Source organism: Fringilla coelebs (genome assembly GCF_963513975.1).
Source record: "Fringilla coelebs genome assembly, chromosome: 22".
Lineage (NCBI taxonomy): Eukaryota > Metazoa > Chordata > Aves > Passeriformes > Fringillidae > Fringilla > Fringilla coelebs.
The window spans coordinates 3,232,790-3,256,110 of NC_140048.1; the positions used below are offsets into that span (position 1 = coordinate 3,232,790).

The 23,321-nt window shown below is 53.2% G+C and overlaps 1 protein-coding gene across 1 annotated transcript; it reads right to left on the reverse strand.

The window, feature by feature from the left end:
* Positions 1–2,000: 2,000 nt before the first annotated feature.
* On the reverse strand, positions 2,001–22,451 carry VWA5B1 (von Willebrand factor A domain containing 5B1; the record flags this gene model as incomplete). The annotated part of the gene is made up of 21 exons (XM_084220350.1): positions 2,001–2,714; positions 2,931–3,054; positions 3,277–3,346; positions 3,707–3,781; positions 4,251–4,379; positions 4,942–5,079; positions 5,705–6,022; positions 6,202–6,421; positions 8,429–8,616; positions 9,565–9,760; positions 9,979–10,164; positions 11,673–11,787; positions 13,539–13,741; positions 14,192–14,302; positions 17,122–17,298; positions 20,259–20,383; positions 20,647–20,778; positions 21,010–21,152; positions 21,330–21,552; positions 21,898–22,059; positions 22,313–22,451. The coding sequence occupies 21 exons, from the start codon at positions 22,449–22,451 to the stop codon at positions 2,001–2,003; spliced, it is 3,888 nt and encodes a 1,295-aa protein (XP_084076476.1).
* Between the last annotated feature and the right edge of the window lie 870 nt (positions 22,452–23,321).

Here is a 23,321-nt window from a genome sequence, read left to right on the forward strand (position 1 = left end):
AAGGCACTTGCAGTCACCCCGGCAACTGCACCGGAGCACCCTTCTTTAAGGAAAATACTTACTGGGATGAAAGTCCCCTTGAATGCCAAGAGGGTGCTCTGAGGGGGCCTCTGGAGATGCTGGGGCTGGAGACACCAACCCCCTTCTTGGGACATCTGCTCCATCCCCGGAGATGGAGTCCAGAGGGAGGAAACTGGGCTAGAAGTGTGTATTTTTTGTGATATATGTATAGATAGACAGGTCACAAAAAGCAGGAGGGCATCCAAGGGGGTCCTTGCTTGCCAAGGTGAAAATAAGGGATGGCAGAGCTTTGGATTGGAAAAGCAATGGCTGCTTCATCAATTCCTGTAATTACAACACTAATTAGGGACAGTGTGGAAGGAAGGCAGGATTTCTGCTTCCTTGCATTGACCAAGGTGACAGGTTAAACTATGCAGAGAAAGACAGCAGATTTCTCAGCTCCATCTCTGCCTCAGAGAATAATAAAACCCAATTTCCCCTGGGTTTTAAAATCCTGGATGCATCAGTTTACCAAATGCTGTGCAATCCAGGGTTTGCAAAGCACAACTCCCCAAAACAGAAGGAAAGCTCCTTAGCCCCTCTGCAACCCAGACTCGCACACTACATCATCACGGGGTTTTTTGGGGGGTATTTTACTGAACAGTCACACAGTGCCCCAAGCAGCTGGGGTGGCCCCAGGGAAACCCACCAAAACAAAGGACTCACACTGGGAAGTAGAGCAGGCTGTGATTTACTGGGACAACAACACTTCTGCAACAACAGAGAACACGACGGTGCCGAGGTGCCCGGCTGGCAGACCTGCAGCACCACTGAGCGCTGCCACACTGGGGACCTCAGAGAGGTGACATCAAAGCAGACACTGGAGGGGTGCTCGAGGTTCTGGGGAACCCAGAGAGCTGACACTGAGAGCAGAGACCAGAGGGAAGTTCCTGGTGACCCAAGACAGGTGAAACCAGAGCAGAGACCAGAAGGATAATCCTGGGGACCCCAGAGAGGCCACAGTGAGAGCAGACACCAGAGGGATGCTCATGGTCCTGGGGACCTTGGAGAGGTGACACCAGAGCAGAGAGCGGAGGGGTGCTCATTGTCCCCATGGTTTCCCTCCTGTGTCCCCCCCAGACACACAGACATGAGACAGAAGCCTGCTGGGACAGGCAAGGCTGCTACATGCCGAGGGAGGGAGCAGAAGGCACTGGGTTCCGGACGGGCTCCACGGGCATCGCAGCCACTCTGGAGCCAGTGACACACAACGCCCTCCACAGGCACTTGGTCCTTCAATCCCGGGCACCCTGGCTCTGCCTGTGAAGCTCCAAAGGCACACGTTGGCTGCAAAGGATCTCACAAACTCCTGCTGGGATTGCAGAGAGCCTGAGGGAGCCCAGCACTGTGTGGGATGGGGTTTGGTCCCAGCCTGGGCTCAATCCTCCTGGTTGTGACAGCAGGTCTGCTCTTCACATGCTCATTCCCAGCCCCAATTCCTTTTTACCCATGAGATGAGCATGTTGTCAGACCTTTGCCTTCTCTGAAAGCCATCTGAGATGGCAGGAGCCAGGCAGGAGCCTCAGGAAAGCAGGGATTCGGGGCTGAGGGGCTGCAGTGGGGGCTTGGCAGTGATTCAGAGCAGGGAAGAGGCATCTAAACAAGGACAGGGAAAGTGGAGCAGGCCACAAGATCTGCCCTGGAAACTGGGCTTGGACCAGAAGAAACCAGAATCAGAGGGAACTGCTGTAGCTGGAATTGCTGATCTAGTTGAAAATAAAAAGTATCTACTGCAGGCAGTGGTAGGTTCCCTTCCAGGGCAAAATCCTGACAGCTCAGTGCAGAGGATTTTGCCCAGGCTGCTCTGTTTGCAGGGTTTGCTCTAATAAACACACACATCCCTGCAGCAGAGGAGTTGAGCTCCTTGGAGGCATTTCCTTAAGGATAGATCCCTGCTCCTGTGCCCTCAGTAATCTGCCCAAGCCTCCCTCCTCCTCCTCTTACACACTGCCTGGGTTGTAGCACAGCAGGTTGAACTCCAGGTTCTCATCCCAGTGACGGAGCAGCACAAAGAGCTGCTGGGCTGCAGCTTTCACCGTGGCCAGGCTGGATCCCTCTGGGAAGTCCTGCCCGCTCAGCCACAGGCTGGCTTTGGCAGCCACCAGCTCCCACTCGATGAAGTAGGAGGCTGAGCTGTGCTCCAGCCAGGCCAGGGCTACAGCCGTGGCCCACAGCATCCCCTCGGGCTCCGTCTGCTGCTGCAGCTCCACATCAGAGAGCAAAGCCTGAAGGTCGGAGCCGTCGGTGTCCCAGCCCCGGCCGCTGTCGGCGGGGGAGGAGAAGCTGCGGATGGTGATGGCCGGGGGGCGCAGCTCCTCCTTCTCGGCTCTCAGGGCTCTGGAGATGCTCTCGGCCGCGCTGCCCGACAGGTGCCGCAGGCGGCCCGTGTTCCCCAGCGCTGCTCCCCGAGCCGGGTCTCCAGCGGTGGGGCCCTTCCCCTGCCCACTGGGGACCAGCAGCTGCTGGGTGCAGTTCAGGGTTTTGTGCTCCGAGGAGGAGCTGTTCTTCTTGGTGCTGTAGGAGCTGGAGGGGCTGAGGGACAGGCGGTGGCAGGCGAAGGGCGATGTCCACTTCAGCTTCTCCATGGGGATGTTGACGGCGTCGCAGAAGGCTGAATTCAGAAGGAAGGCACCGCAGGCCAGCTGCAGGGACACCTGCAAGGGATGGCAGGCACAAAGGGAAGCTCTGGCACCAACCACTTGTGGGTAGCTCAGGAAAAAGGCATGTATGGGTGAAAGAGCTCTCCATCTCTGAGCAGGCCACTGCACGTGGTTGTCAGAGACAGCAGGAGGAAGATTTGGGAGGGATCCTCCTCTGCTCCCCTGCAGTGACCACACAACCCCAACAAGACCCAGGGAGGAGCTGCTCACCAGGGGAAGGTAGTCCATGCTCTCACTGTCACTCTCAGAGCTGGCTTTGCTCCCTCTGCTTGGAGATTTACTCATGAAGCCTTTGGCAGCCCGAACCAGCAGCATGGTTTTATTGAGGGTCAGCCTGTGAAATGATGAAAAGGTGTCTATGACCTCTGTGCTCATCCCAACACCCACCCTCCCCTCCAAAACCGTCCCTGCTCCCCAGACACCGGCACCACACTTAGCCCCAGCTCCAGCTGCTATCCTTGGGGGTCCCTCCTCTCCCCCTGACTTGTGTTCACATCAGACCCACACAGGTGAAAGGCCCCTGCTGAGGTCAGAGGAAGGTCGAGCTGGCTCATACCTGGCAGCAAAGAGCCTCTCAATGGATTTTTGGGCTTGTGCAGAGGAAGCAGACAGGCTGTGGAGAGGCCCTGGGGAGAAACACAGCGCTGGGGTTACAAGGTGCTACAGGGGAGCAAAAGGGAGCAGAGTCAAGGTCCTGGGACATGGGCTTGTTTGGCTGCTGGATCTTTGGCAAACTCTTCCTCTCCCCTTGCCTCATTTTTCCTACACAGATAATAAAAATTCCTATACCTCTTAAAAATGAACCTGGGGGAGATTTATACCAAAAACCACATCAAGTTCCATCCTTTGCACCTCAGAATGAGTCAGGCCCTGTGCTCACAAGCCTAGTTTAAGTCATAAATTTTTATAAAATTCCCCAAAACTCAGCAGAAGCCCAAACCCAGACCCGATGGAGCTGCACCAAGTGCCAGCAGCTCTTTCCCTACCTTCAGGGACACGGCAGCGCTCCCAGGCAGACAAGGACGGGGTGCTGGAGGGTGAGGGGCTGCTCTCCTCAGCATCTGCAATCGAGGAACCGCATCAGCACCACCAACCCAGCCAAAACCAGCAGCTCCCCTCCCATGGCATGATGGGGTTAACGAGCCTCTCTGGGGCTCTGGTAATTCAGCTCCGGCTCTGACAGTGCCAGACAAGGTCCGGCCCAACTCGTCTTCATTAGTGGAGGATTTGGTGACAAGTGAGTGTCTCACATCACCCCTGCCTCTAATTACACTCGTTTCATCCTTCGTGTCAGCGGTGGTATAGCTGCCAATTAACTCCTGAGTGCTGTCAGCAGCACCCCCTGCCATGTCAGGGCTTTGGGGGAAATCGAAGCTTCCTCGCCATTCAAGGAGATGAGCCCCAGCCTGACACGTGTCTGGTGGACACCGTATGCAAAGGGGAAGGCAGGATTTAAAAAGACCAGAGAAGGTGTCCCAAACCACTGAGATCTCTAACACCAGGAAGGAGATAAACCCCAGGCAATCTTACTCATGCTGTTAAATCCATAGTCTCCATTCTGGCCACATGCTGACTGAGGATGTCCAGGGGAACAGCCACGATGCCTTCTGTTTCCTGAACTCTTCTGTTTCCTCTGGTTGCCTTGCTTGGATGTTGCCCCTTGGCATGAGAGAAGAGAATGTCCAGTGTTAGAGAGAGACTGGCACATGCACAATAGCAATGAAACCACAGAATGAGCTTGGTCAGGAACTGGAGTGACAGGACAAGGAGGAATGGCTTAAAACTGGAAGAGACTAGGCTTAGATGGGCTATTGGAAAGAAATTCTTTGATTTGAGGGTGGTGAGGCCCTGGCACAGGTTGCCCAGAGAAGCTGTGGCTGCTCCCTCCATGGAAGTGTCCAAGGCCAGGATGGACAGAGCTTGGAACAGCCTGGGATAATGGAGATGGTGGCAGGGGGTGGAAAAGGATGAGCTTTAAGGTCTCTTCCAACCCAAAACATGATGTGATTCTCTGGTCACGTCTGGGTATCCAGACCTCAGAGGAGATCTATTCCCTGGCCATGGGAAGAGGTTTGTGCCACCAAGAACTTGGCAACGGCCTTGGGTATGGGTCTGGTGCCAAATTGTGCTGTGGCTTCATAGGGCTTGCCCTGAGAGAAGTTTCCCAGTGACACCTTCCCTGCCAGGACATGGTTCCACCCCTGTGCCAGTCCCATGTTACCTGTGTGGGTGTACTGGACCAGGGTGGGCAGGTAGGAGCTGGTGCTCAGGTCCACGGGCACAAAGGCTGTGTACTTGCTGATGATGTTACAGGCCTTGCTGGTGTGGACAGCGCTGAGCTGGAACCGCCGCCCAGACCCTGCCACGGGAGGGACAGCGGGATCAGAGCCCACGGGCCCCAAGGGCTCCCCCACCCCTCACACCCAGCTCCCAGACCCACCTCCATGCTTGGGAGTCCATGCCCAGCAGGGGCTCTATCCCTTTTTCTCTCTAAACTCTGCCTACTGCTACTCCTGCTCTTGTTTTACAAGCCCAGGTGCACTTCATGGAGGACAGGGTTGACACGGCCCAGGGACATGTGTGGTCCACAGCAGTGATGTGTGGCTGCTGCTGGAGTTGGATGCCGCTTCCCAGCCCCAAGTGACCAACTCCTTAGAAATAACCATGTTACCTCATGCATGAAGCAGAGGGATCACAGAATCATGGAACATACTGAGTCAGAAGGGACCCTCAAGGACGTCAAGTCCAACCCCTGCTTCTGAGGAGTGGGAAGGAACACGAGTTCAGGAATGATCATGTGCAGCAAGGCTGCAGAAGCAGAAGAGCACAAGGCAGCTGAAGGGGGCTGTTATTTGGGAGTTGTATGAGACATTCCCTAATATTTTACCACCAGCAGCTTTTGTTTTCACTCCAGAGGCTGTTGAGACTGCTGGAAAGCCCTCCCAAGGCCGGGCAGGGTTTGCCTGCAGCCAGCTGTGCATTACCATGCTCAATCTCACACTCCCTCTTGGCCAGCTGCTCCAAGTCCTGGATGAGTGACTTGGCTGCCAGGTGATGGAAGGTCTCACTCCACAGGTCTGTGTCACCATCCTCCTGGCTCTCCCGCTCCCGGAACAGAGGGTGGATGTCAAACGTGACTTCCCACTGCACAGGCTCGTTGTTCCTCAGCCCCTTCACCACGGCCCTGCAGAGGGTCCTGGGGGAGCGCGGGGAGCCGCAGGCAGCGCCGAGATCCAGGTCCTGCAGCTCCCAGTCGGAGGAGGTCTCTGTCTCAAAGGTGAGGGATGGATGCTGGCCAGATTCTGCAGAGAGGGAAGAGGTGGATCATTAATCACCTCCCAGGGAGCTGAATTCCCCACTGGCACCACAAAACCGTAATTAATCCTTCCCAATTTTCACACGGTGGCCGGGGCGCGGTGCAATGGCACCAGACCCGGCACGGACAGGCGAGGCTGGCCATGCCTCCCCCTCTCCCACTCACCCAGATCCCCGGGGCTCCGGCTGTCCGATGAGGAGTGCAGGCTCCTGACGGCACCGAGTGCTTCCAAGCCCCTTGCCGGGGCTTCCTGCAGCCCGTCCGGCAGCGCCGGGAGGGTGGCGTCGTGGCAGAAGGACACACAGCTGTGCTGGAGCAGGGCGGGGCGCCGGGCGCCTGTGCCGCGGATCCTGGTGCCAGAGCCATGCGGGATGGCCGGGAGGGGCTGCGAGCAGAGCAGGTGTCAGGGCTGGATCTGGCTGCAGCCAATGGCACAGACCTGCTCTGTCCCCTCTGATCCTGTCTGCTCCATGCATGGACCTGCTCTGTCCCCTCTGATCCCATCTGCTCCCTGCCCGACCCTGTGAGGGATGCAATCACACAGGTCCTTCCCTCTGCCCATCCCTGGCTGAGATCTGTGCCCAGACAAAGCCCTCCACCAGACCTTGGGGTGTCCCCAAGGGACCCTGGCCGCAGGGGCTCCTCCCTCAGACATACAGAAGGTGAAATATGAGTTTCATCCCTCCAGACATTTTAATGACTTCACTTGGGAGCCAAAGAAAAGAAGAGAGACAGAAAGATCAAGGACCAGTTGCTTAGTAACGAAAGGAGAGAGGTGCAGGGGATGGGAGAAAAGAATTTTTATCTTTTTATCTTTTTTTTTTTTTTTTTTTTTATGAGGCTGTTTCTCCACTTTCAGGAGACATGAATCCCCCACTCCAGCACCTCTGGTGCCACATTCCACAGAGATGCTCCCCTCTACAAGGTCTGGGTTTCATCCCTGTCCCCAGGGCTGTGGGAAGATCCATCCAAACAGACAGACTCTATATTCCTCGGACATCACCACAAAGGAACAGAGGTGGTAGAAAGTGGTGGATGGAAGGATACTTTCTCTCAATGACAGACATATATATGACCTCCACCACCACCACCTAATTTTGTTGTTCTATGACACCACCAGCAAAACTGGGAGACAGGTGGCTCCAGGCATGATTTACCAAGCTAATATTGACACATCCTGCCAGACCCTTTCTGTTCCAAACCTGCTCCTTCTCCTGCCTGAGCTCTCCTCCAGCCAGAGGAAGCCAGCTGGGAATGGAGCTGGGGGTTTAAGCTGCCCGTGGCTGCTGCTGACCTTTCCTTCCCAGCATGGCAAGCGTGGGGATGAGCTGAGGGCTCAGCTTCACACCCCTGAAAATGTCAAGCCCTGGCAGCAGGATTGGGAGCTGGGAGAGCTGCTGGGAGCCCTGGCAGCAGGAGGGATAGCAAAACCAGGCTGCATTTAATTAAGAGCAGGCTGCATGCTGTTAACCATTTACTGCCCCCCAGAAGGGAGTCAGTTCCACCCCTGCCCACACACCAAGGGCAGGAGGATGCTCTGGGGACCTTCCCAATACAGGAAATGGTGCCAGTACCCCTAAAACCTGCTTGTTCTTGGTCACTGATGCTGTTCACTACTCTCACTGCTGCAGCCTGAGGGCAGAGGTCTCATCCCCCCCTCTGGAGCCTGCTTTCCCCTTTGCCCCCTCATCTCCCCTCCCAGCCCTCACCCAGTGATCTCTAACCCACAGCAGAGAGGAAATTAAAGTCCCCAACATGGAGTTTCCATGGGAACACAAGTGCTGCTGGTCCTCCCAGCCCTGCAGATGCTGATTGCAGAGCAGAGCATCCCAGTGATGCCAAGGATGAGAGAAAACTATCCTTATCCTTCCCAAAGATCAGATGAAAAATCTGCCCAAATTCCACCGGCTGTAGGCAGGGGACAAAACCCTGTTCAGCAGATGTATCATCACACAGGTCCCCATCTCATCCCAATGCTGTGTAAGGCAATGGATCCAGCTGGGAATCTGCTTTGGCACTGAATTCCTTTTCCCTGCCAGGCACAGAAGTGCCACAGCCATGGGCAGGTTTGAGTCCTAAGGTAAGAAGGGAGGCAAGAAGGAGCAGCAAGGCAAAGCACAGGCTGCTAAGGCGAAGGGGAGCTGGGAAAAAGCAGGCTCCCATGGGGAGGGACTGCTATGGGATATCAGGATGGCACTCTGCTCCCTGCTTGGCTCGTCTCCCCAGCGTTTGGGATGTGCTGCAGAGCTGTATCTATTATCTATACCTATATCAATATTTTAGGGCTAGTGTGAGTCAGGTCTTTTCCTTCAGGCTCTTATCCAACTGATATTTTCCTCCTTCTCCTTGCTGGCTTCCACCTGCAGGCAAAGCCTCTCGGGGGGTCACCTACCTGGAAATCCACCTGCCAGGGCTCGGGGCTGAGCTGCTGCAGGTCCTGCAGGTGGGTTTTCCTCAGGGGGTTTCTCACCAGGGCAGTGCCAGGATCGCTGGCCGTGGGCACCTTCCTGCGGGGCTCGTGCTCCGAGATCTGGGTGGTGCTGTACGCCCGTCTCCTGGACAGAGCCTTCGCATCCCTCCCTGAATGGTGGGAGAGAGGATCAGCTCCACTCCACCCTGGGATCAGCCAGCATCCCCCCTGGCTCACACTGGGAGGCAGGGAGCCCTCGCCAAGGTCTTGCCAAAGCTCAGGGGGCCACACTCAGCCCTGCCAAGTTTTAAGCAAAGCAACGAAACCACAGAAGGAAATAGAAACACAAAATTCCTGGGGATGTCAAGAGAGCAGGTTGGGAAGGTTTTGTCTGAGGAGTTTTCAGCCAAAAAAAGACTGACTGCATTTCCCCAAACCTCCCTGGAGAAGACAAAGGGTTTACTAATGAAATTTAATTAGTGCAGACACGCTCCTGTCAGAGCAAGACTAAAATTTGCCTTGGAAAGACACGATTTCTCATTGCTTTTGACAAGTTTGAGGGGATGCACAGTACAGATCCTTTTGGAATAAAAGGGAAGAACATCCCATGAGTAACAGAGGTTTCCCCAGCTGCGGGGTGCAACCAGCTACTTTATGCCACATGCTGCTGAAACAAACACCCAGCCAGGCCGTGGTGGGGAGAAGTGACACCCTGGGGAGAAGGATTTGGATCCATTCTCCCCCTCGCCTGACTGGGAAGCTGCTTTGCAGGTACAGGGATGGTCTAGCAGAGCTACCCATTAGCTCACTCCACCCCTCCTCACACTGCTTGGGAAGCTTGTAAATAATTATGTGGCCAAAACTAAAGCTGCTTTGAAAATCTCCAGGGAATCCAGCTCACCAGGGCTTCCCTTGATTTCCTGACAGGTTTGGATAAAACATCCAAACCAAACAGACTTGCTCAAGCCTCAGGAGATCTGTCATCTCTCCTGCAAACTCCTCCAGCTCTTTGCAGCTGAAGACGTGTAAATCAGGCAAAAAAATTGGGGGAGCAGTGACAGGAGCTTGGTTACAGAGACAGGGCATCACCCCCCCACATGTACAGAGGAAAATCTGACCCATGTCTGTGTCCGACTCTCCGCCAGGATCTCTGCCCACGCCCAGGTGGTCGGGGGAATGCTCTGTGGGGCAGGACCCCTCCGAGTCTCTGGAGTGGTTCCAGCTCTCCAAGCCTGCTCCTTCCTCCTGGGAGTGAAAGAAAACAGAGCTGCCCGACTCCTGGGAATGCATCGTGCTGTACTGCCGCCTCTTGTCCTGGGTGGAAGCACAGAGAGGGAACAGGTCCCACCACCGTGTCTGTCCACTGGCTCCCAGCTGAGACAGGCTGCACCTTAGCCCCTACTGCCCCCCAAAGTCCCACCCATCACCTCCCAGAAGGACACAGCTGGGAAGCAGGAGACAGCCCCTGACCATGCACAGAGACAAGACTCTTGTGTTCACCCCAACACTCCCCGCTCCTGGGACAGACTCACAGCTCTGGGGTTGGAGAGGTACGGGGAGGTGTCGCAGATGACACTGTAGCTGACCAGGTGGTCACCAGGGAACAGGCAGCTGCTGCTGACAGGGGACACCAAGACCTCGGTGCTCTCGGGAAAGACCCACTCCACAGACACATCGCTCAGGACCGGCGCCATCGCCTTCTTCAGTGACCTGATCATCTGTAAAGGGCAGGGGGAGAGGTTCAACACCAGCTGCACATGGTGTGAGCCATGGTGCACGTGCCATGGGCCACAGGGAAGGGGAACATTCCCTCAAACAATCCCATCAGTGGATTCCTACCCTCTCCTGACAGTCTGCTTCCTCTCAGTCTACTCTCATGTCCATCCCCAGCTCCTTGGCACAGTTATACTTGACAGAGCTGGGTTAATGGTTGGTCTTTTCCAACCTAAATGACTCCATGATTCCATGATTTTTACCATGAGCAGATGGTGATGGAGCACATGGCTGATCTCACACACACTGCCAGCCCAGAGCAAGTGGGTGCTTATGGCCTGAGGGTTCTTTCTCTGATGTGAGGCAGCATCCCTTGCTCCCCTCTAGCACCCAGGATATGCTGCCTGCCTTCACTGGTCTGAGCCCCAGCCCTTGTCCCAAGCCCAGCACTCACACACTATTTTTGGAACAGCTCATTGCTGGCACGAGCCACTGCCAGAGACCAGCAATGCTCTGTCAGTTACACATGTGGAGAAGACCAATATTTGTGAATACCTCATGGACAAATCTCCCATGGAGCCATCTACATGAGCTTCCCTGCACGTCAAGGGAACTGACCAGATTTAGAGACAGAACAGCTCAAATATTCCCCATTGTTCCCTGCTTTTTCACAGGCTTGGGAAGACACACCAGGCTTTGTTTTATAAGGCCATTAATTGACGCCTCAGACTGCTGAAAGCACTGAGCTGCACAGCCTGCAAAGCTCTTATTAATAGCTCTTATTAAACACCTCTCTCTTCACTGTCTCTGCTTTTAATTTACATCAGAAATGTTGATGCCATTCTGTCTTAGAGAGGTTTTTGTGTGCTCCAGGCTCCTGCAGAGGGTGGAGTTGCCGAACTCCTCCCTGAGAGATCAAGAAGGTAGGAGCTGGCTTTTTGGAGATATTTAGGAGCTAAAGACCCAATTCTCTGTGGGTTTAGTCAAGCAGCAGGTGACAGGCTGGGCTCTGCATTCACCAGGGGACAGAGCCATCCCTATGCCAGATTTCAAGCACACGGTTTTACTCTTCATGGGGAGAGAGGGAATGGAGAGGCTTTAAAGTCAGCTTAATAAGCAAAGCCATCACAGCGCATTCCTCTCGCTCCAGCCCCGAGTCCTTCTCGCCTGAGCAACGCCAGGGCTGAGCCCGACTTCAAAACTAATTGGCTGCTTTGATGCCGGTCCCACTGCCGTATCCGAGGCAGAGCCGCCTTTGAAGGCAGAGCTGCAGCACCGCGGCCATCGCGCTCCCCAGCCCCAGGCGGAGGCAAACACACCCTCCGCTCCCTCCGACACCGGCCCGACACCGAGACGCTCCTTTATCCCCTCCTGCTGGCCCAGCTGCTGCGGGGGGGTTGGGAAGGCAGAGCCAGGATGGGGAATGAACGCCCCGGGAGCCGTGGCCTCCCCCTCGCTGAACCAGAGCATCCTTACAGCCCCACGGGGGAGCCCCGGGGAGTGGGGGCTGTACCTTGGGCTGCAGCCTCTGGCCCTCCTCCAGGAACTCGGAGACGCCCCTGGACACGGCCGCCAGACCCCGGACCAGCCTCCTGCAGGCGTTTGGCCCCACGCCGAAGCTGTAGCACCTGCAAAGGGACGGGGGGAATCAGGATCCAAAGGAAAAACCACCCACCAGCCCCATGTAGCTCACACACTCCCTCCGGCAGAAACTCCCTCTGGCTTGTTGCCACTGCTATGTCCAGCAGAATAAATCAGCTCCTCTTTTAGGTATATGGAAGGAAGGTTGAGAACCTCCCAGTGCCTAAAGGGGCTCCAAGAGAGCTGGAGTAGCATTTTTGACACGGTCATGGAGTGACAGGACAAGGGGGAATGGCTTTAAGCTGAAGAAGGGCAGGGTTAGACTGGATATTGGGAAAAAATTCTTCCCTGTGAGGGTAGCCCTGGCACAGGTTGCCCAGAGAAGCTGTGGCTGCCCCTGGATCCGTGGAAGTGTCCAAGGCCAGGCTGGAAGGGGTTTGGAGCAGTCTGGGCTATGGAAGGGGTCCCTGCCCATGGCAGGGGGTGGAATGAGATGGGCTTTAAGGTCCCTTCCAATCCAAACCATTCTGGGGTCCTATGAACCGCCAGCCCCCTCCTCTCAGCAGACCCCAAACCCCTTCCCCAAAGACCAGCCTTCAGCAGTGACACTCAGGACTTCCCTGCAGGACCTCAAGCCTTCCCCTCCTCTGCAAACACAAACAAGCTGCTTTGCTCCCAGCTGAGCTCTTTTCCCTGCTGGCTGTGGTCAATAGCACTAAAGATCCAGTAATTATCTCTGCTTGCAATAAAAATAAACATTTTCTCAAGGAAGGATGATCAAGCCAGGTGAGCCTGCTCCCCCCCACTCCCAGGTCTGTGAATGAGGATTTGGTTTGGGCTGAAGGCTGGAAGTCGAGCTGGAGCTCAGGCAGGAGGGCAGTGCTAGGTGGGGATGGATGTGCCAGGAAGGCAGGAGGATGGGAATGGTGGGATATTGCATTTGGGCAGGGCAGTGGATTGCTGAGAAAGAAAGCACCTGCAGCAGCAAACTGCATCTGCACAAGGGGCTTTTCTCTTGGAGGGTTTTAATCCTCAGCTGCCTGCAAATCCTAGGGCAGCCTCACACCCCTCCTAAATAAGGCTCTGATCTTCTTTTAAGATGGGCCATGCCCAGCACTCTCCCTTCCAGGGTCACCCGAGACCACGCTCCAGCTCTGACTGCATTTAACCCTCCCTTCCAGCTCTGCAAGAGCCAGGGGTGGGAGGGTGGGATGCCCTGGGAAACAATCAGACCTCTGTGCAGTTACAAACCAACAGAGCAGCTTCCCTGATACTCCGAAGTCTGAGAGATGGAAGAGGAATCAGGATTTCTTACATTTTTCCCATGTTTTGTGCCCCTTAAAGAGGCAGAGGAGAAACCAGAACAGCCTGTGATCAGGGCTGGGGAGCCAGGCTGGAAGCTTGTGCACAATTAGCTGCTTTTTACATTGCTGCCTTTCAGCATATTCAATTCTGCACAGCCCCATCCTGGAAGCAGCTGGGGCAAGCCCCAGATGTGCTTTAAAAAAAAATTTAAAATAAAGCAAGGAAGATTGTTGGCGTGTCAATCTCTCCTAGCAGGAAGCATCAGCCGAGAGCTGTGAAGTTGTCAGCTCAATTATCCTGCTTTTGATTGTTTAAAAAGCATCTGAACTTCTGGGATTCGTTCCAAACCCTTTGAGGTTCTCCCATGGCTCATAGCAGCAATCTCTCCTGCCTCTGTCTCTGAAGTGGGGACGTCTGTGAGATGGAGCTGTGCTCAAGGGGAGGCACATGCCAGCCTGTGCCAGTTTCTGGCCCTGCAGGGGTGAGTCTGTACCTGGTGGAGCAGGAGTGGTCCCGCAGCAGCTCCAGAACCTTCCCGGTGTTGCTGATGGCCCCGGCCGTCAGCACAAAGAGCAGCCGGGGGTGGCCCCTGTGCATGGGCTGGCGGAGGAGCCACTTCAGGGGGGACAGGAGGTTGATGCTGCCCATATCAGCCTGGATCCTCCTGATGCTCTGGCAGGCAATGAGCAGGCTCTCCTGTCCAAAGGAACAGTGGAATCATCAGCACCAGCACCCTCTGAGCACCAAGGAGAGCCGTGGGAGAGGCTGAGGGAGTTGAGGCTGCTCATCCTGGTGAAGGGAAGGGTTTGGAGAGACCTTAAAGCCCCTTCCAGTGCCTAAAGGGGCTCCAAGAGAGCAGAAGGAAAAGGGCCTAGAGTGACAGGACAAGGGGGGTAGCTTTAGGCTGAAAAAGGGCAGGGTTAGCTTTGGTATTACAAGGAAATTATTTACTATAAGGGTGGTGAGACCCTGGCACAGGTTGCCCAGAGAAGCTGTGGCTGCCCCTGGATCCCTGGAAGTGTCCAAGGCCAGGTTGGATGGGGCTGGGAGCACCCAGGTATAGTGGAAGATGTCCCTGCCCGTGGCATGTAAGATCCCTCTGCACACAAACCGGTCTGTGATTCTGTGAACTGTGGGTTCACCCACCTCACAATAGGCCTGGCTGACAGGAAAGAGGGTCTTGAAGGTGGATCCAAACCCGATGATATTGAAGAGACACGCTGGCATCAGGCTCTTGAGAATGACCAACAGGGCATCCTGAGGGGTAGAAAGCAAACAGACATCAGGACATTTGGATCCTCCTTGGCTGCCCCAACTTCAGCAGTAAAAGCTCTGCCAGAGCCATCCCATTGTATTCCCACTTTCACCTGACAACAAACCAACTGCTTCTTTCCCATGCCTCCATATGACCCAGCTCTTTTCAAAGTCCCTTGATGATATTTGGGACCTGAAGCAGTGAGGAAAATGGGGAGTCTTTGGAAGAAAAAGACAACAAAGAACTGAAAAATTTTTTCTGGTTGTTTTTAAGGGATTCAATTTGTGCTGGCAACACAGTGCTGCAGCACAGAGCTGGTGGGTGAGAAGCAGAGTGTGAAATTGAGAAGTGCGACACGCAATGCATCTCAATGCCTAAACTTGCAGAAAATAAACAAACAGCTTAAAGTTACACAAAAGGAAAAGCCTCCCCCATCCCCAATTCTCTTGTATTCATAGCTGGCTTCAATTAAAATAACTGGGAGACAACAGATTTAAGCTATTTTCTTTACCAGAGGTGGTTATCTAATGTGCCTATTCCTGGGCTTTACATAAGGCAAGAGCAACTTGAATTGTCACAGTGATATTGTGGACAAGTCCAGGACAGAGCTTGTGATCACAGCAACTGGGCAAGAGCTGCTTAAGGAGCTCTTGAACTTGTAGGAGCAATTATGTGGCAGGAGAGGAGACCCATTTAAAGCAAAGTGTTTATTTAAAGCAAAATGTAAAGCAAAGTGTTCAGGAGCAGCTCAGTTCTATTTAAATGCTGATCAAGGCAGACTCCTGCCAGTCTGCCGAGGGCAGCAGAAACCCTCTAGCCAGCCCCTGGAGGAGCTGCCAAGGTCAAACAAGCAAGAATATCCTCCTTGAGTTGTCCTACCAGTGGCAAAGACCAAGTGACCACACAGCAAACTCCCTGCCTGGGTCCAGCAGGGATCCCAAAAGCTCCTCCTTGCAGGCTCCCAAAGCCTGTAAGACTCAGCAAAAACACAGAGCTGGAGCACTGAAAATCAGTGGAATAATGTACAAGAACAGGGCTGCCCTTTAACAGGCTCTGGAGTACTTGAATCCAAGCTGTTATCTCAAACCTACGAGGATATATTTATACCACTGCTCCCAGATGGCTCCCGGGATGCTGGCTCTTCCAGATCTCAGTGCTGACATCCCATCTTGGAACTCATTACAAGGGAAAAAATACAAATTTCCAAATATTTCTCTAAAAGCACTTCCCAAAATGGGCAACTGATGCCTGCTTGCTATTTCAGCAAGCAGAAAGATTTATTGCTTCTTATGGTAAATATTGATCTTGATCCTGTTGCACTCCATAGCTATATGGCAACTCAATAAGGAGGGATGCTTGCTTCTAGAAAAGTCAATTCCCAGTTATTAGTGCAGTTTTGCCAGCAAGCACCATCACAGCCTGGCTCTTCTCCCTGGCTGCATCATGGTGGGAAAGGAACTGGCTGCAGGAAGTTTAAATCCCTAAATTTTCCACTCCAGCTTCTTTGGACAGGTGCCCTTCTGCTCCTCACGGGCCCTTCCACCCCATCCCTGAGTGCAACCTGAGGCTGCACAGCTCCAAGACCTGTCATGCCATGCATCCAGCTGAGGATGATGCAGAAGGTTCCACCAGCCAAAATTCACCCAAACCCTCTCAGAACAGCTTCTGCTGTGAGGTCCCTGGTGTCTGCGAATGACAAACAAGGACAGGACACTCAAAAGGGGGACAGTGGGTTTCTCTCTTGAGGTATCTCCTCCAAAATGTCCCTCAAAATATTCTTTCCTGAAGAGGAACAGCCTTTTCCCTGTTTCTACAGCCCTCCTGAGATGGTGTTTCCATTTCAGGACCAATCAGAGAAGGGGTCTGATCATGCAGGTCCCCCTCCCCAGGGGACAATCCAGCCTCCACAGAGGCTACAGAGACTGTGGTGCCCAAACCCAGCCATGCTGGGAGTTGGAATGCAAAAATCCACGCTGGGACAAGATTCTCAGATTCCTAAAGGTGCTGGGGGAAGGGGTTCAAGCCCAGAGATATCCTATTCCCCTTGGGAACAGCCTCCCTATCCCAGGGGATGTGCTGCAGCCATCTGCAGCATCCCAATCCTTGTTGCTGAAGGTGTCTGTCCTTCTTCAGCAGTTCCCATGGAAACTGGAGACAGATGGGAGAAGAGATGTGCTAGAAGATGGACAAGTTCAGGAGTGGGTCTGTGGGAACCTCATGAGGTTCAACAGACCAAGTGCAGAGCCCTGCACCAGGGCTGAATCTGGGTAAGAGCCACATCTGACAGGGGAACCTCAGACCCACAGAATATCCTGACAATGCTATTTTTTATTCAGAGCTCTCGACACAACTCCCATAACTACCCACCAGGCTGCTGGTGGTCATTTGTGTTTGGAAAAGGGATGTCTCATATTGAAAAAATTTCTGTAGGTGCACAGAGATGCCCACTGGCAAAACCTCTCCTAATGCGTGGTCGGCACCTTGCTCCCCTTGGAGCTCCCTGAAGGTTTCCTCCTAGGCAGCCATCACCCAAAGCCCTCCTGGAGACACAGAGAACTGGAAAAAGGATGCACAAAACATGCTAGCAAGAGAGGAAAAGAAAATAATTTTGTATTTTATGTGCTGATAGGAAAAAGCAGAAGAGAACAAGGAGAGTCACCTTTGCTGCAGGTACCAAGCCAGTGCCATGGTTGAAATGACTAAAATACAGCCTATAATTACCCCCCATGCCCTGATAATGAACACTTATGCTCTCAGCACCCCCACTGCTCTCTCTCACTCATCCCTGTTGACAGGCAGGTGCTTCCCCTCCTGCAGGTACCTTGGCACGGCTGATGCTCACACCACTCATGCTCCTACTGCGGTCTACCAGGAAGATGAACTCGCCCTGGGCTTTCCGGAGGCCTGGCTGCACAGTCCTCAAGTCAGGGCAGAAGTTGAGCATGATGACAGGGTGGTGGGGGATGTCCTTGTTCAGCCTCTTCCTGATGATTTCCGTCTGAAAGAAAGCAGGAGACAGTTTCAGAGGTCGATTTTGAGAGGTTGATTTCTCCACCCCATTTCAATTCAAGGGGAATCAGAGCAGGGCTCAAAATGCAAGTGCGTGGCCTTTTGTGGGCCAGAATCTGCTTGTTCAGAGGGGACAACACCAGGGTGGGCCAATATCCAGGTGTCCTGTTCTGTCCATAGCCACGTTATTCACCATTCCTGCAAGTGTCCAAAGCCAGGCTGGACAGGGCTTGGAGCAAGCTGGGACAGTGAAAGGTGTCACTGCCCACGGGAGGGGTGGGAACAAGATAAGCTTTAAGGTCCTCTCCACCACATCCTTCTGGGATTATATGGAGCAACTGCACACTCAGATAAAAGTCTGGAGAAGAAATCAAAAGACCTCGCCCTACCCAGCACCTTGTAAATCTGATTCTCCAAACATTTCATTAGATCCTTCCCGAAAACCTGGTTCATTAGCACAGCTTAGCATCCCACCGAGGCACACCAGAGGTTTTCTCCATGGTCACTCACTAATGAAGTGTGAGATGCAGCCCTTGATCTGCTTCATTCAGCACTCCAATTCATTCCTGCCACCTCTGGTTTGCTGCTTTTTCTGCCCATTTCTTTTATCACTTTTCTTTGTAGGGATTGAAAGGCTTTGGAAAGCTGAACCGTTTGCTCCAGCCATGGCTCGATAGGAGCCTGCATGATCTCTGCACTGCACACAGCTCCAATGGCTCTCTGCATTTTCTTTCCTTCCATTTCAAGTATTTATTTTAAATGGAATAAAATAAAACCGGTATAAACCTCTTGTGATGGGTTTATAATGTGCTGTTACGTGTGTATCAAGCAATAATGGGTTCATGGCCTCAGCTGCTTTGGAGGGAGCTCCAGGACCCCACATCAGCCCACCCGTGGCCTTTCATCCCTGGGTCTGAGTGTGGAAAAAATTCCCCAACAACAGCTCGATAGTCAGGGCCTTTGTTTGCCTCTTTTCTCCTCTTTCTGTCTGCTTTTCTCGTTGGTTTCACAGGGAGTAAACCAGACCCCAATAACTGGGCTTGTTTTCTTGAGCCATGAGTCACATTCCTCAGTCTATGAGCTGAGACCAACCTTTGTTTTCTAAAACTCACTAAGTCCCTGTGGCTCAACACACACACACACCTCTGCTTTCAGCTCCTCTGCCTGAGCACAGCTTCTCTGACCCAGTGAAAAGACAGGTCCCACTCAGAGGAATAAGCCAAGCTCCCACTCATCCTCCTGCCTTTCCCTTCTATGCTATGGGGCATAAATTAATCAGCTGCTGAGAAATCAAAAGGCTTTTTACATTTCCATTTCCCTCCAGCTATATGGCATTATTTTCTTTCACAACTTTTCCAGTTTATTGCATTCCAGACTAGAGTGTTCCTTGCTGCCTCTGTACAAGTACTGAATCTTGGCCCTGGACCTATCCACAGAATTCCCTGGAATGCTCTTGGTTATCCATGACATAAATTTCCTGTGTGATCAGGATGAGCCCATACTTTGGGATTTCTCACTGACTGGAGGGAATTTTAGAGGCAAATCTTCAGTAAAAAGCTTCAGTGGAGCTGCTACAGGTCAGCCAGAAAAGAAAACATCTCCTCACCTCCCTTCCGTTCCCCTTCACCCATTATCCAATTACAGTAAACAAATCAGATTTTGTTGAGTAAAGTTGATTCCAGTGTGTATCCATCCCCAACAACCTGCAGCTGACAGCATCCAAGCCTTCTGCATAACAAACAGAGGGAGGAGAATTACTTATAATTTACTGCTGAAATTTCTGAGCTAATTTAATTTAAGCCAAGAAGTGGCCAATGTCCTGCTCTGAGCAGCAGCAATTCCAGCCCATCATCTACCCCAGGTATTCCAGGATTTTCTCTGCTCCCTGCAGTTGTTTCCCAGTCCTCCTGGGGCACAGGTGGCTTTCCTGCAGGGAAATGTCTCCAGAATGATCCCCCCTTAGATAATTTGACATGCTAAATGTGCAGAAATAATTAGGGAGCCATCCGAGGCGTAGCGTGGGAGTTTCATCTCGTTCCACCTGCCACATGCTGAACACAATTAGAGGAGACGCCTGCGGAGTCCCAGCCCTGCCAGAGAGAGTGGAGTGCAAAGGGAATGGAGGAGAGGAGGTTGACAAGTCTCTGGTGAAAGGAGAAATCTTAGCAGCACGAGGAGACGCCCCTGCAGCAGGTCAGGGATGTCTGCCATGAGAGACCCAGGATCAGACATGTGGAGAAGGAGTTTAGGGGGAAATGAGCATCCCTGGGCACACAGGAGAGCCCTGGCTGTGTAAAACAGGAGCTGACACTGTCAGCCCCAGCTGTGGCCACACAAGCACAACCTGTCCCTTAGGGGAAGACGCCCACCCTGGAAATCCAGAGGGCTCTGAGCTGCCTGCTCCTCTCCACTGATCCCAGACACACCACAGAGTTGGGCTGTCACTCATTCCTTCAGAACTGCTGGAAGACGAGGCACAAATCCCAGCACAGATATTTTTCTCTTTGCTGCTCAGCAGAACAAAGAGAAGTCTCTCCTACCTTGTCTTCAGTTCAGCTCATTATTCCCCAGAAGATCACTTCTTTCTCTCTGACAGCTACCCAGAAACAGTAAACATTTACCGAGCAATTAAAAGAATATTTTATTCTATGTCATTGCAATAATTATTATACCCTTAATGCTATCACATTGCACCCCTCTAATTATGCTATGCTAGACTAGCACTAATTATACACACAATAACCATCTCAGAGCTCCTTCCCCTCTCAGTTTATCAGCAGCACTGCTGAATTTTCCCCTCTTCCTCCACACAAGCCCCTCTCTGAGGGAGGATGCTGCTGGTCTCATTGGGACAGCGTAGTTTCTGATGCTGGAAACATGGAATCATCTTCTAGCTCAGCTCCAGTCCATGGAAAGCCTCAGCTAACACCTGCAGCTTGCGTTTCTCACCTTTTTCTTGGCACTGGGGTCTTTCTTAGTGCCTTTAATGAAATCGTTCTTCCCCCTCAGGTATCTCTCGTACTCGGCAGGGGTCATGTCACCCTCTTCCATTAAGACGTGGGGCATGTGGGGCTCTGTAAATGCAGAGAATTGTGTGAAGAACAGCTGTGGTTACACTTTGGGTCTGGCAGAGATGCAGGCACCCTTGGCTGGGAAAACAGCAGTACCTGTGAGCTTGGAGAGCTCAGAAAACCCCGAGAGGGGCCAGGATTACCTCCTGGAAAGCCTAACCTTGACAATCTTTGCAAAACCAGCACTAATCCATCTGTCTCCAGAGCTACAGATGAGGATCCCAGGAAGGGGCAAGAGCAGCAGAGGGGAAGCAGAGCCCACCTACCACTTGGATGGATCAGGATCTCCACGGGTCTGTCGAAGGTGTGTTTGTTGGCCAGCGTGATCACGATGCTCTTGGCAGAGCGAGCTGCGGGGTCGGCGTCTGCTCGGATCTCGTGTGTGGGGCTCTCAACTCCTGCCAGGGAAACCGAGGTGCCAGTAGGGATTGAGGGTGGGGGACACCAGGGAGAAGGGGTGGCAAGGCAGTACAGGACAGGAACCCACGTTAGCATCAATATTGTACTGGTAAATCCAGCCCAGCACAGTTAAGTTGCCAATGCAGATTTACATTGCGGAGGAGTGTGGACATTGCCTTGGGGAGGTGATAAATCAGCCTTGTGCAGCAGGACAGCCCCAGTGCTCCTACCTGCCAGCAAACATGGCCCCCGGATCTCCAGGTGGAAGCTGAATTCATACTCAAAGGGGTTGGTGGCCTCACTGTCCAGCAGCTGAGTCAGGCAGAACCTGCTCCCTTGCTCTGGGCTCCCCAATCCACAGGGGTGCTTTTCCCTGATGGTGAGATAAATCCAAATAAACCCTGTCAACATGTACCACACCCCAGGAACTGCAGGTCTGCCAGAGATAAAGCCTGCAGCCACTCTCCAGCCTCCTGCAGCTCCTGCTCATTCAGCCCTGCATTCCCCAGGATCAATCTCAGACAGAGCCCACCCCCGTGGTTTTCCGTACAATTGAAGCTGGTGGCTGGAAAAGCTGCTGACATTCTCCAGGCTGGGCTGGAGGACCCTGGGGACACACACAGCTGGAAGAAGGACCCTCACCACCCCGCTGGGCAGTGTCTGCAGCTCAGAAGAGGTGCTGATGAAAATGGAGACACTTTCCAGGGGAGGAATTATGCCCAGGTTGGCCACAAAAACAATCCTCTCCAGGTCCTCATCCATCATAAGCCTTCCTGCACAGAGATTGGACTGTACTAGGTTATTGCAACCATGGAATATGTTCCTTTCCATGCCTCCCACAACCCCCAGCCCTGAATCAAACACCCAAAGCCGCCACCACTGCACACATCAGCTTTCTCTAAAGAGCCCCAGCTTCTGCATCACTCCTTTGGCTGCCCAGAAGCAGCAGTGCTTTCCAAGATGGATAAGATTGACACTTTTGGCATGAGCACCACAACCCCTCAGCCTCCTAAAAGGAGCCCCCTTGGTGCCGCAGCATACACCAGCCAGCCACCCCCGTCACCTCCCCGGTCCCCTTCCCCTCTTTTTCTCCCTAAAAACACCCTCAACCCCCTCACCACTTCCATCACCAGCTCTTCCAGGGGGGAGGCTGCAGCTGTTGAAGAAGGTGTCATCCATCTTGGCTTTGTCTTTGATCTGCACTGTCACAGTGCGCCGGGACACGGCTGCCTCGAAGCCCACAACAGTTGTGCCCTCGTCCAAGGGGTACACAAAGAGACCTGCCAGCCAGGAAGGGTGTCAGCAACACCCACCTCTTCCCTGGACCCACCAGCCAGGTCCCTCTTGGCACTTCCCAAGTGGGAAAAAATCCCACTTGTGGGATTTTTCACACCTAAAAAGTTGTAGACTTGGACACAATACATGGTTGTGCTTCCCACCAGCATCTAAAGGTTGAAGGCATGCACAGAAACCCAGCACTGCCATATTCTGACTTTAAAGTTCCCATTCCAAGCTTCACTCCTTAAAACTTGCCTTCCAAAGCCTGGGGGTCTGGGTTGTGGTAGGTGAGCAGGGCTGTCATCCCAAAGGCATAGCCACTGACACAGGATGTCACCTCGGACGCAATGAGGGGCAGCTGGGAGAGAGTCACCCGGTTAATCAGCCCTGGCATCTTCCTGGGGGGCTCTGGGTGATGGCGGGGAGCTGGAGAGAGAAAAGTGAGAATGGATGTGGAGCCCCGAATGCCCAAAATGTTTGCACGACTCTGCCACCTCATTTTGAAGCCCTGAGTGACCTGGGACAGGATGAGACCTGGGTTTGATGAGTGCAGTGATGCGGATGAAGCAAGGCCCCAATGGGAAGACACAAGGCAAACCCTTGCCTCAAATCCCCATTGGCACAAAAGAGGAGGTTCAGATGAAACTTCTCTGGCTGGGGACAGATAGCCCTGGAGGTGCATAGTCCCCACCTCCCACACTGCTGGAGTCTGAGCAAAACAGGTTAACATCTTTTTCTGTCCGTCTTTCTCCTCATTATCCTCCAAACCAACAACTTTCTCCAGGATAAGACTATGATCATGAGTTTTCCTTTCTCCTGGGGAAGGAAGAGTAGGCAGGCAGAGCCATACATGCTCCTGCCCTCCCATGCCCTTGCCCATCCTCATCCTTGCTGATTACAGGGAAGTGCCATTGCTCTGCTGTCCTGCATCTCCAGATCCTTCCTGCACAGGCTGACTCATCCCTCCCTGTGCTCAGCCGACACATTCAGATGCAAAGTGACTCCTTATGCCAATTACATTCCAACTCTTTTCCCTAAGCAGGTTTTCCTCCATTACAGCTCCTCTCCCCCAGGCCTCAGGGTTTTAAAGGAGACTTTTCAGGTGGATTTTAGGGCCCCATCCTGCTCCCCCAGGGAACCGGGAGAAGTTGCTAGGCAGCAGTTCTCCCTGGCTGGCTCTGCAATGCTTTATGCAGTGATTTACAAGGCCCAGGAGAAGCCAGCAGCACTGAAATGCACCCGTTTCTCATTCCAGCTTTATTAA